General features: G+C 44.8%; 1 protein-coding gene across 2 annotated transcripts in view; it reads right to left on the bottom strand.

Annotated features, from left to right (window-relative positions):
* SYN3 (synapsin III) overlaps positions 1-12937 on the bottom strand; it is a 180080-nt gene that overhangs the window by 14328 nt on the left and 152815 nt on the right. For both annotated transcript variants that reach the window (XM_075709953.1, XM_075709943.1), the window contains 3 exons: positions 9375-9517; positions 4464-4538; positions 958-1060 (listed from right to left, as the gene is read on the bottom strand). In XM_075709953.1, the coding sequence (XP_075566068.1) occupies positions 958-1060; positions 4464-4538; positions 9375-9517 (321 nt within the window). The remainder of the gene's footprint in view (positions 1-957; positions 1061-4463; positions 4539-9374; positions 9518-12937) is intronic.

Below are 12937 nucleotides of genomic sequence, written 5' to 3'. Positions count from 1 at the left end.
CAAGGAGCGCATTGAAATTTAGCTCTCAGAGCCACAGTCTGTCCAGCTCTGAACACAGAAGTTTGTAGTCCACACTGCCCGTAGTAACTCTGTGGTGCTTTGTCTTGCTGGTCTGTTATTGTAGTGAATGCTGTCCAGGCAAAAGATTTTAGGAAATACACCTATGTTTTTAATTAAATTGTTCCTGCTACTTATGGACTACACTCTTTGGCTACACTCTTACCATTTATTTTACTCTTTTAAATGAGATGCAGCTAGGATTTTTGTTATTGAGGTTCCCTTTAAAGTGATTGGAGAAAGACAGGTTCATCAGAGAGAAACTGAGATTTTTAATGGGCTGAATCACCTGCTGGACCTCCGTGTGGGTAATGGGAGGAGGTTAATGTGACTAATATGCTACCATCATCTGGCACCTGAATTCGGGTTGGGCTGAATATGGGCATGCTTGTTCATGATGCTGTTGATCCCTACTAGCAGGTATGAGATATGCCCTGGCTTTGCAAATGCTTAGCCTAGGAATAATGATACTGGGGCACTGAGACACACCAAACTTTGGCTGCTGCCAGCAACACTTGCAGGCTGTTATGTGCTCTATAAGAAGGCAGCTTCACATCTGTCCCATGCTGGTAAGGTTCTGCACTGTGGGGATTTGTCAGCTGGAAAGCTGGGGTGGCCAAGCAGTCTGTGGCTCTGCACTTCCTTTCACAGTCCACATTGAGAAATGAAGGCACTTCAACCCTGACACCTTGCTGCATATCTGCCAGTTTAGCTGGGACTCTAAATCAGTTTCTTGCATATCAGTGGACCATATCAGCTTGGAGGAAACAGGTGAGCACCAACTGCTGGACCACGCACACAGGGATAAGTGAGCACACTGGTGCATGTGAATTCCAAGGGAGCGTGTTTGCAGATACACTTCCCAAAGGAGACTTGCATTCAGGTTCCCCATGCTCTCACCTCAATGATATAGTCTTTTCCATCTTTGCTGTGGACAGCTTTGACAGCACAGATGTCAAGACCTCCAAACATTTCTGCACAGGCGTCTGCCCAGAGTCTGTACCTGCAGAAACCACAGAGGCATGGCCTAGGATTAGCTGTCATTGGAGTACACCAAATAGAGCCACCCATCCCGCTGCCCATAGGAGCACAAGACAATTCTGGAGCCCTTTTTATCACAAGGCATACTTCACATGCTTTGCTGGGTCATTGCCTCCCTCTCCTGCACAGCAGATGGAGCAAAAAAAAGAATCTTGCCTAAAGTTTCCCTTCATTTCAGCTTATTTCAATCCTGCCCTCAAAGCCACCTTAAAATGTTTCTTTCCCTCCTTGGTATGTACATCAGATCACCAGTTGGTTGTCCTTTAGCCAAGCTATAAATATTTAGCTCTTTTAATCTCTCAGTAGTGTTGGCCCCTTCACGTTTGTATTGGCTTTGCCTGAAAGCCCTCCATTATGCAGGCAGCTTTCTCCTGATAAGATGTCCTGCACGTTGGGTCTGGAACAGGATCGGAAAGTGAGTGCAGAATTTAACAGGGAGTTGCCATCCTGTCCCTGATCTGTAACCCAGCGACTCCTGCTTTTTACAATTTACTCTTTCAATTTCATCCTTTTACAGTCTCCTGCCTCCCTTCTATCCCCTGGGCGTTGCTCCTAGGGAGGCAGTCCGATCACACGGACCAGACACTGCTTTGTCAGAGGGAGGGCTACAGGCTGTATCTCTTTTCTCTAGCCGTCTCAGAACAAGAACGTGAGCTGGTATGAATAGGGGCCAGGCCTGGCGGGTGCGCCCTAAGCTATCCTGGTGTCAGAGGAGGAGAGAGAATGACAAGAGGCGTATTATGGGGGGACCACATCCCCCTGCTGTGGAAATAAGGAGGGAATGAGGGGGCCTGGTTTTATTTCCTGTGCAGCTGCACCGCAGTCCTGACCATTTCAATAAAAATAATAATCTCAGAACAGCATATCTGTAAGCAGGACTATGACAAGATGCGGGGAGGGGAGGGAAGGCCACAGTCTCATGAAAACACTGACATTTTGCAGACCCTACAGGGACTGGAAAAAGAGCTGTTCTGGCCAAAGGACAAGTTTACGTCCTTGAAGCCAGCCAGAGTCCCCATAGCTTGACAATATAATGATCAACTTGTGCAAACACAATGTCTGCAGGAAGAAGCAAGAGTATGGCTTATATGACTACCAGTGCTTTCTTATCCCTAATGAGGACACCAAGCACGTTCACTCCAGCCCCCCTGAGGAAGAGAATGCCAGAGGAGGAGTCAGTAGCGTAAGGAGGAGGAGAACTATGGACCCTGTGAGCTAGGCAGGAGGCACTCCCAGCCCCTCTCCTGCACTGCTGTGGCCCCACACAGAGGGGCACCATCATGGGAACCACCTCTCTTCCTGGGGGACATCTCTCCGTGTCTGGGTTCAGCAGCCAGGCGCAGGGAATTGTTGCCCCTGTCAGAGACCACGATAGCTACATGTCTTCAACGTTGCTGGCCCTAGGTGAGCATTGGGAGGCATCAGGGCTGCTAGGGTGGAATGGGACAGAAGTGCTATGGGACAGAAAAGCGTATTTATGCATATGCATCAGGGGTAGCATTTGCAGAGGATTTACTGCCATTTTGCCTAGTGTTACCTGAACATGTCAATCCTTTGGGCTGCTGTTCAGTACAGTAGGTACTTCAGGTTGCTCCTGCTCATCAGAGCATTTCAGCACACTCCTGCCTTGTTGCATGCACTGATGACTCACAGATTTCAACGAGATTTATTGCATTTATGGCTGGATAAGGCTAGAGTGGTGAACTGTGGTCCTATATCTATAAAATGAACCTTCAAAATACAGTATGGAAGGCTGGCAGGCATCTGGGTTTTAGTCCTACAACACTGCAATGAGGGAATGTCTAACTTTTGTCTCTCTAGCTTGAGCTGTGTTATAAAAAAACAGGGTACATAACAATGTCCAGTTCCCACAGTCCTATTAGGGTCTTGCAGAGTCACCTTCAGCATGTGATTTGTGGCTTGGCTTGGTTTCCCTGTTTCACAGAACTAAAGGTGCAGAAGGGACCTTAGATGATCACCTGCACAACTCTTGTACCCCAAAGAGGAGATACTAATCTGGTCTGCAAGAGGACAGAGATTCTCCATCTCCTTCAGGCAATCTATTTTTGTGCTATGCTATCCTCACTGTTAAGATATATAGGAAATGTTCAAATGAACCTTGACTGCTATAATTTAAGCCCATTATTTCTTACAGTATTGTACTAGTAATACGAAGAATGAGTCATGCCCTTTTACCAGCCTTTTATATATTTGAAGAGCTTGTGCCCTTTAAGTGTTTCCATCTTTAGGATGAAGTGGTATTCAGCTTGTGGACAACTTCTTCCAGCTCTGTGACAGCTAATGAAGGAAAGCGAACTTCTGCACTGCATGCATAGATTCATTATGCATGATTCTACACCTCTACTGGAAAAATATCAGTGGTCTGCTAACTGAAAAAGAAGGAAAACTACATAAGCAATTGTTGCATTCTTTTCTCATAGGCTGATTATGTTTTCTCCCCTAAGCATTCCCTTTATTGTCCTTCGGGCTCTCTCCAGCTCATTGCTATCTTTCTTCAAATGTGGTGCCCAAACCTGGGCAGAGTCAGAATTAAACATGATCCTGACAAATTGGAGGTATAATCTGAAAAAAATGTTAGATTCACTAGGGATGAGTACCTATACATAATCTAGGGTTTCTATAAATCTATGAATAATCTACTTAAAGAAATAGGATGGAGAACAAGTGACTTGACAGCAGTTCTGCAGAATAGGGTTTGGGAGTTACAGCAAAGTGTAAGTTACCATGAGTCAACAATGTCATGCATTGGGAATATTAGCAAATATCACAGTGATTTGAATATATGGAAGTACCATCTGTAAATTTTAGTTTGTAAGATGCAGGAAGCAATTCCTTCTGCTCTGTTCAACAGTAAGAAGACCTTCACTAAAACACTGTCCACTTTTGGGAGACACTTTCAACACTTCAGCTGACAGATTTTTCCCTCTGTTGAGCAGAAGAAAAACACTTTTCTGTGCCTTCATCTCATTAGTAATGTACTTAGAATAACTTCTTGTTACTTCTTGTTTTGTGCTGTGACCGTTCTGATTTTATCCCTACATGTTTGTGCTTGTGTGCTTGACCTTAGTATGCTCGTCTTGTTTCCTGTGGCTACATTCACTAAAGATCTAATGATTTAGCAATGTTGGTCTCTAGCTGTACGTCCAGTCTGTTCTCCAAAATAGGACAGTTTGCCTTTGTGCCCTTAGTATTTGTTTAAGGAAACACTCGGTCTTTTAAACTTCTTTATCCAGCCTCCCGGGAGACCTCACTTACCAGTTCTCTCAATTAACCAAAGTCTGAAATACAATTCCTCCCTTCTATCCCAAGAATAGCTAATACTGTCTTGAAACCCTCTTCCTTACCTCTCTGTCATTGCAATCTGTTCTAGCATCGCGGAACCTGTGTTTGCCTTCCAGTTTCCAGAGATGGACGTCCTCCTAGGAAAACAAACCAAAAACATAACCTGAACATGAAAATACACTCCTGCCCCATCCTCCCTTGTACTGTAGTCCTTATTCTTGACTTTGTACTTGTACAGGAGGGGATGAGGTGAGGTTCTTCCTCACAGAAGCCTTTCCAAATCCTGCCTCAACAACACTCCATACAGGATATGTTGTTCAGACTCATGAAAGACTGAATGAGGATTTAGACAGGGAAATCTCCAAGGCATCTTGAGCACACATCAAGCTCTGTGAGTACTTTCTTTCTTTATATTTAAGTCCAGGAGAGCTGAAATGTCTGTAGAAGATCTCTGGGATAATCACCCTTGTGTTCTGCATCCTCTGTCCGTGGAAGAGCTACTCTCCAGGTAAACATCTGCCTGAGCATCTTCACAAATGTCAGCTATGACATTGTGAGTCTCCCTAACTTTGACTTCAATTGTACTGGTGTCATAGAAAATACGATTATACCCTCTTTTCACTGACTTTTCATTGACCTCTGTGGCTCACTGTATCTGGACTTGGAGAATTTATAATTTCAAAATGGTTGGAGTCTCGTTAGCTGCCGTCTCATTAGGTGGTTAATTTCCAGAAAAGGTACTGTTGCTAGCAAATCCTGGGTTTCATCATCATCCATCAAGGGGTGAAGAAATTTCCTTTTCTTGACCTTAGGCACAGGGCAGACATTGGACAGCCTGCTGCGACAACATTGCACAGATAACCCTGGCATAGTGTACAAGCTAAGACAAGTCAACAAGCTGACAGCATACATCCAGGGAGCATCTCCACATTGAAGATTTAGGTAGAGATTTAGGAGGGGAGTAGGAGGTGTGACCCTGCGCTTCAACATGAGGTTGTGGGAACCCTCCATGCCAGTTCCCTCACCTTTTCAACATGACATGGAAAAGAGACTGTGAACTTGCAAAACTACGTGGAACAGTGGTAATACTGGTGTCCTTCTAGACTGTAAACCTGGATCATCATAGCTGACTACCTAAGGTTCCCCTTCACTCTGGTGAGGGACAGCCTGGTGTCCTTTTTCTATTTCTCTTCTAAAGTGGTATGTATAGTTGCTGTGAAATTTAAATGGTCTTTACAGCTCATATTTAAAGGAGTGGGAGGGGAGCCAAAGGAATATGATTACTGTGTTGAATAACTGTGTTTCCATATAATTGACTCTTGTCCTTTGTTCCCTTCACCCAACGTCCATCTTCCTGCTCTACTTTCTAAGCAAAGGTATGGATTCCTCCTCAAGCTTTGATTGCTATAAGCCCTTTGACGGCCTGTAAGGTCATTCAACCCTCAGCCTCTCTTTTTCTTTTGACATGGGATTCTTAGGATTATGTTTTTCAGTTCTGCAATGGGAAGAACCATTCTTTATTAACATTTAGGTTCAGAAAATTGCCCTGCAGTAGCAGATGGCATCCAAAATCCCATTAGTACTGATGAGAACTCCTGGAGTCTGATTAGTGACAAGATGATTGGATGTTTAGAAAATGTACCTGGCATACCAAATGTAAGCAGCTGTGTCATGCCTAAGAAAACCAAACAGCTATATAGTTTTGCAAGAAAACTTGATGTAGGAAAGCTCCCAAAATAAAAACTCTGCTCTGGCTGTTCGGCTGATTGGTTTGACTTGTTTATACCTACCCATCTCCAGCCAATGTTGGGCATAAGATGTAAAATATTTCTCTCAGCTGTATCCCCAACTTTCCTGTTAAGGGACTTTCCTGTTTTGAAATGGAAAAGCTTCCTTTGAAGCCCTCTGTACCAGTCACTGAATTCCTACACCACAGCCTCTGTCAAGATCACTGTTTTCCAAGCATGTCTGAGCAGTTCAGGTGTCAAGTGTGCCACCAAATTATTTTTTTTTTTCTTTCCCTTTTTGTGTTCAACCTGAGGTGGAAAAGGAGACTGAAAACAAAGATCTTTCCCTAAGGATGCACTGCCTCAAACCCCATTTCTCTCAGGGACTCAAAGTGCTTCCAATCATCGTAAACATCAGGGGACTGCATCAGTGTATGGTCAGCACCTTAAAGGAAAGGACCCAAGGTTTTAGAGATCAGTAGATCAAGCAGATTTGTGTCCAAGACACCTTCGGCATTGCTTAGGATAAGACTAGCAGATCACAGGCTGTTGGCATCCTATATTCACCATCTCCCAGCTGGGCCATTTCAGTCTAAAAGTAGCTGTAGTTTACACACAGTTGAAGTTGTAGCTGCTGCAGAGCATACTGAACTGCATTTGAGGTGACAAAATCAGAAGTCACACTCATGCAACTAGAAAGGAAAGGATATTAGCCTCTTACTAAGAGCTGATGGCAAGGACTATCCCACCCCTGAAAGTCAGCGGCTGCTGGCTTCATGCAAAGTGAACATTTTATAGAAATGATTCCTCTGTTTGTCCGCAGTTGGGGCGAGGGTGTAAGTACAGTTTCTGCCCCAATTTCCCCTGCCACATGAGCATTATTTGTGTTTTCTCTTCACCAGTATTACAATGACAACCAAATACATTAGGTGGAATTTTAGGCATGTATCACATGCTGCTTATCTGCTGTTTTGAGACTGGCCCAAGGCATGGGCTAAGTAGGTGTTAGTAGTGTAAATCTGGAGTCACTGCACTGAAGTCAATGGGAAACTGAACTCGAGCCTTGGGTCATGGGCTGGAAGGAAGTGCACTGAACATCTGGGGCGGGGAGGAATGCATGAGTCACCCTGCAGCATCCTCCCTCTGGCAGATGCTTGGTGCAAAGTAAACATATTCTGGAGAATTTCGGTACAGTCTTTTCTCAGAAGGAAGGGTGCTTTAAAGTCTATATGTGTGGGTGAAGGTATAAAAATATTGGGTAGATTCCATGGCTCACAGATCAAAGCAATTCACAGTATGACGCTACTTCAGATACTGTAATTGCCTTTAAGGCTGAGATTTGCCAGCATGACTAATGATTTTGAGTCTTCTAGTTTTGAGTCGTCTTTGTCTATTGAGACACCAGTGAGAGCTCTGATATTTAGAGTGCTTTTACCTCTGTCCTTGGATATAGTAGGGACTTACTTATACCATAGAAATAACCTCCTTTTCTGTCTGATACTGGGACAGAAGGAACAGCCCCCTGATGTGACTGACTATACCGCTCTCCCAAGCTCACGTCCATAAATGTCGCTCTCAATATAAGTCAGCCTTCTGGGTTAGCAAGTTGCTGGGTGGATTTTGCTGTTTGCTTTCTTTGCTAATAAGCTTCATTTCTCGTTAAGGTGTTTCCCATTCATGGCTGTTTTAATGTGAAAACATTTTTCATTCAGCAAACAATTGTTTGCGCAGCTATATTCCCAAGTGGGGTTAGCTCTTAGCATGACTGCTTTCTTTCCTCAATCATCTGGTATTATTTCTGATCCCTGTCTGGATGAATGTGTGGTGAGTGCAAATAATAAACAGGGAGAGGATATGTTCAGGCTAACTGGGCCTTTGTTTCACTTAGAGGCAGGCTGGGAGCGGGCTCTGGAGCCAAGCCTGGGTAGGTTGGCAGGAATAGGGAATTTTAATTGATATTTTAAACCTTCCTTCCTTTGGCCAATTTGAGCCAGACTCCCTGAGATGTTAATGTAATATTAGGCAACTGTGCTATTGTTGGCCTTATCAGATTCAAAACAAATTTTCTCTCATTGAGTTCACATGAAGTAGCCGAGTGTCCCACAAGTTCTTCCCATGAAGAATATGGCTCAGTCATTATCTAGTTTACTTAAATACCTCTGTGCTAGGAGTCCAACTGGGAATCTTAGGCAGCTATAGCTGAAAAATACATTATCGTGTACATTTGATAATCTTATTTAACTATGTTTCACCAGAACTATGACCTGGGCATTTGTAAGTGTGGACCCAAAACTCACAGTATTGTGGGTGTTAGGTAACAAATGAAATTTATCTGGTGACCTGAAGAATGTACTGCTGGAGCTGTCTACTTGTCCAGTATTTTGTGGCTGGATAAGGAGCTTCTGGAGAAGCTGTGCTATTTGGCTTTTCTCATCTACTGGTTTGCAGTAAGAAGAAACAGGTGTCTTACTGACTCATGTGGTTACATCTTTAATTGAGCTTGACGACTACTGAAGTTTGGCTGAAAGCTTTTTAATATTTTTAAACATACCAGTGTTGAGGGTTGCCTTCATGCCACCTCCCTCATTACCCCACGGGGCAGGGAGGAGCTTTGCGGCACCCACAGAAATGTCTCTCCTTCTCCTTTGCCTCCTTTGTATGCTTCAAGAAGCACACATGCAAAATGCCCACGGAAACCCTGCATGCTGGTCAGGCTGAGGGCATTCATACCCGATGCTGTGTGCTCCTCATGCCCTTGTGTGATTGCGGTGCCGTGTTCTCCAGTTGGGGAGAGGATGGGGTGTTGCTATGGGTTGGACACTGTAGGGCTCCATGAGTTGCAGCTGGCTCAATCTTTTTCATTGTTTCCCCCAGGTGGGAAGGGGGTGGGTTCAGTTGCCACTAGAGGGTACTGGCAGCTGGAGGATTTTGCTGGGAAAGATGAACCCTTCAACAACAGGAGGGAGAGGTGATAGCTGATGGCAGAGCACAGTTGTTATAGTGGGAACTAACCAAATCTCAAAAACAGGTAGAGATTTACCTTCCAGAAACAATGAGCTGATGGTGAGTAATGGAGAAGATGATCGGTGGATGAAGGATCTGGGTTCAGAGGTGGGAGGAGAACAGCAGGGCTATTCTTCAAGGAAATTAAGTCAGCTTCCCACTCCTGCCCAGAGCAGACACTGACTGAATCACATCCACAGCACTGTCTCCCCCCGTCTCACTCCAGCATAGCCATGCACTCACATGTAAGCCTTGTAGTTGCTGCCGATTTTCTGGATTCGGATGTCGTACTTGGAGTCAATGAATGGCTCGGCGGTGGCGTAGGTTTTTGCCATGGCTACTATGCTGGCCATGTCCCGGAAGTCAGGCTGGTTCTCAACTTTGACCTTGATTGCCAAAATCCAGTGAAAAAGTGACAAGAGCAAAAAGAACAGGAATACTTTGTGAGCAGAAGTCATCTCTGCGCCTGAATAGCAGGATGTCAGTTAAAAACCACACAGACAGAGCTGAGGACAGAGCAGGGATTGTGTGATTTAAAGAGAGAAGTTCCCCAGACCAACCCAGCCCAGAGCAAATCGACCCCTTTCTCCTTCCTCATGCACAAGCCCTGATAAACCTGGCAGCAAGGAGACAGCTAGACCTTTGGCCTAATGGCTCTTGCTAATGCTCTTTGCTTTTATGATGCTTCAGAAAAATATTTGATCTCTTAAGGGGCATTACTGCAGTCAAACATTGGAACTGCTATTTCCCATGTTGGGATGGATGAAAACAGAGTATTTTGGGTGGTCAGGAAATAGAAACCAATGCCAGGAAATGAACAAGAGAGCTGGTTGTTTGCCACCTCTAGGCTTCAGTTCCCTAGCATTTCACATTACCACCCCCTCCAGACTTTCTTTGAGGAGTGGTGCAGGTCTCCTGGCTGGAAGCAAGCTTGGAAGGAAAAGGAGGTCTCTGGGGGAGCCTGTGATTCTCGGGAAGATTCGTGTGAGCGTGATGTCATGGGCGCATATGTGGGACAGCTGGTTGGGTGTTAGACTTGAGTCGCCCTTGGAAGTGAGAGGGCAGTGGATGAGCTGGAGATTTTCTGAGAAGGTGGCTTTTCACAGATTTGTATTCGGTTATGAGAAATGCTCTGTATCTTATCCAAAAAAAAAAAAAAAAAAAAAAAGAAAGAAGGACCAAAACAGTGGAAGCTCTAATGATATGATCAAATCTCTGCAAAAGCTAATTCATTTGGGAGAGGAAAACTGAACAAGCAGGTAGCAAGAACATAGTGGACAACTTCACCTCATTCATACTATCAACGCCGGCCTTCAGTCTATTGGCAAAAACCTGCTTGGTGCATCAGAGAAACCCATGCAATTCTTGTTCCTTAGAGTGGGATGGATGCAGGGAGGGTGAGTTAATTGGTGGAAGAAAGACCAACATTGTGTGAAAAGGGTGAGCAAGTGAGTAACTTTCTTTACATATTACCTACACTTTGTATTTTAGTAACACTTCGAGACCACAGCTGGGGATTGCAACCCCGCTTTGCTAAGTGTCTACTTACTCGTGACAACCGGTCTGTCTCTGCCCCAGAAGAGTTTCCCAGTTGCGTCAGTGTGTGTGTTAAAGGAGGGTGATGCCAGACTATGTGGAGCCGGCTGAAGGAAATGCGTGTGATGGTATTTGGTGTTTCTTTGCAAAGAACAAACAAGTGGCTTTACATATCTGCCTTCAACCGTGAGAGGGCAGGAGCCATCTTCACTTGAGAACAGAGGACAAGCTTGTTTCTGACCTGTTTTATTCTGTTTAGATGGTTTTCTATAAGCACTAGCTGTAACAGAAGCCAAAGATACAGCCACATCCTGGTGCAGAAAAGCTCTTGAGAACTGGACAGGTTGTGGGGAAGGTAAAAAGTGCAAGTGGTTTGACCCATGACCATTTCTTGATGCCTGAATAAGAAGTAAAAAGGTCTGGTCTTTGCTTCTCCTTTTGCTGAACGCCAAATACCCCTAGTCCTCCCTTTTGCTATGGTGAGGGTTGTGCTCTCACTATTCAGGGACTGCTGAGAAAAGGAGCAGAGGAAGATGACAGTCATCTGTGGGGTGGGAGGGTAGGGAAAAAAAAAAGGAAATAACAAACACAAAGGGGAAATGTAAAGGCAACCATTGCACGTCATCCAGGAGGAGCAGCCTTGCTCTGGGCTGTATTGTTCCCCTCTATGTCTGAGTGGTGTTGCGTGCAGTGCCGGCTGCTCCTGGCATGGCAGGGCAGGGTGAGGCGGTAGGAAAGCCCTGGAGGCAGCGGGGGGGGAGCAGGAAAGGGGAGCACCACGCACGGGGGGAGCTCCCAGCCTGGGCATGGCTCACAAAATCCCGGGGGGGTTTGCTGCGGTGGGGCCGGGTATCTTTGTTGCACTGATAAGAGCAGCACAGCACTGGGCTGAACGACATCAAGCGAGAGAGTCCCACCCAGATGAGGTGATCGCAGGAGGGAATGCATGGGCAGGCGACGCACAGTGTTACGACATATTCTCCTGGACCCTTTTGGCAATGGGAAAAGACAAAAGCCATTATATAATGACCTGCTTGGAACAAGGACATTTGTGGGATCTGAAACAAAATGCTGTGCTTTTGCAACAGATGTCTTTGGGCCCCGAGTGAAACGTTTGCATTCCCAGCCCAGGAACATTTGTCCCAGAGGCAGAGGAAGGGATGCTGCTTCCCTCTCCAGATTGGAATTAGACCGTATTGTTATTGCTAGAAAGGAGCTGTACACTCATCTTGTTAAATGGGATTTTTCCTCAAAAATACAGCATGCTATGGAGAGGAAGTGTCCATTTCTTCCTCCTCTCTTATGGGGAGAGAGGGAAAGTACTTGAAGGTGTTTTCTCCAATGGGGCTGAGGATTTTTGGCTGGGTAAATAGTTAAAGAGGCAGGGACTCAATGAGGACATAAAGTAAGAAATGAAAAACAAAGAAGATGACTCCTGCAGTGCTACACCACTGCACAGTCCTCAGGAGAGAGCTCTGCCATCTTCCCTGGCCTGTGCCAAAGCCCTTCCCATGGACTTTTCAGAGAAAGCATCTCACAAAGGTCCCTGTTTAGGAGATCACGGCCTTATTTCCCACCAGGCATCAAAATCATTACCACGCCAAAGCTGAAATCTGAGCCAGCGTTTGTTAATCATTAGAGCCGGCCAAACTTGACAAAATAAAAGCTGTGTCCTGGGTTAACGCTGGTTTAGTCCTGCGTATGGTTATTACTTCATAAACAGGAAGCACTCGAGTTACAGTCAAATTAGATTTATTTTCCTGCCTTATCTATCAAGTCCACCATTTTATTAGCTTTCTACTTTTAAATTTTGTATAATTCATTTCCTCCTGCCTTGTAACCCTTTTACATGTCAATAAAATATCCATTCTCCTAACAAGAGAAAAAACCCTAGAGAGAACCAAAGCCAGGGTGGATGTAGTGTGATGCCAGAGGGCATTATTTAAGAACAGACTATTAAAAATCATTCTAGAGCAAACAGTTACCAATTTACCTAATAAGGAATAAATCTGTCTTCTAAAATGGCAGGTTGGCCAATGCATGAAACTGAGAAAAGAAGTTGGAAAGAGATCAACAGGAAGCCGTTTTCCGTTTTTCTCTCTCTTTTTTTTTCTTTTTTTTTTTTTTTCTGCCTTCTTAGGATAAATGCAATATCCCATTAGCTGCATAAAATAGTGCAAACAGCAAGTGCAAACACAGCCCCTGCCCTGGTGGCCTGTTTGCTTAGCTGTGCTGGCTGTTTGAGCAGCAATAGACTCATTCTGGAGCCA

The sequence above is a fragment of the Pelecanus crispus genome, chromosome 1 (genome assembly GCF_030463565.1).
Source record: "Pelecanus crispus isolate bPelCri1 chromosome 1, bPelCri1.pri, whole genome shotgun sequence".
Taxonomy (NCBI): domain Eukaryota; kingdom Metazoa; phylum Chordata; class Aves; order Pelecaniformes; family Pelecanidae; genus Pelecanus; species Pelecanus crispus.
This window is presented reverse-complemented; position numbering and strand designations above follow the sequence as displayed.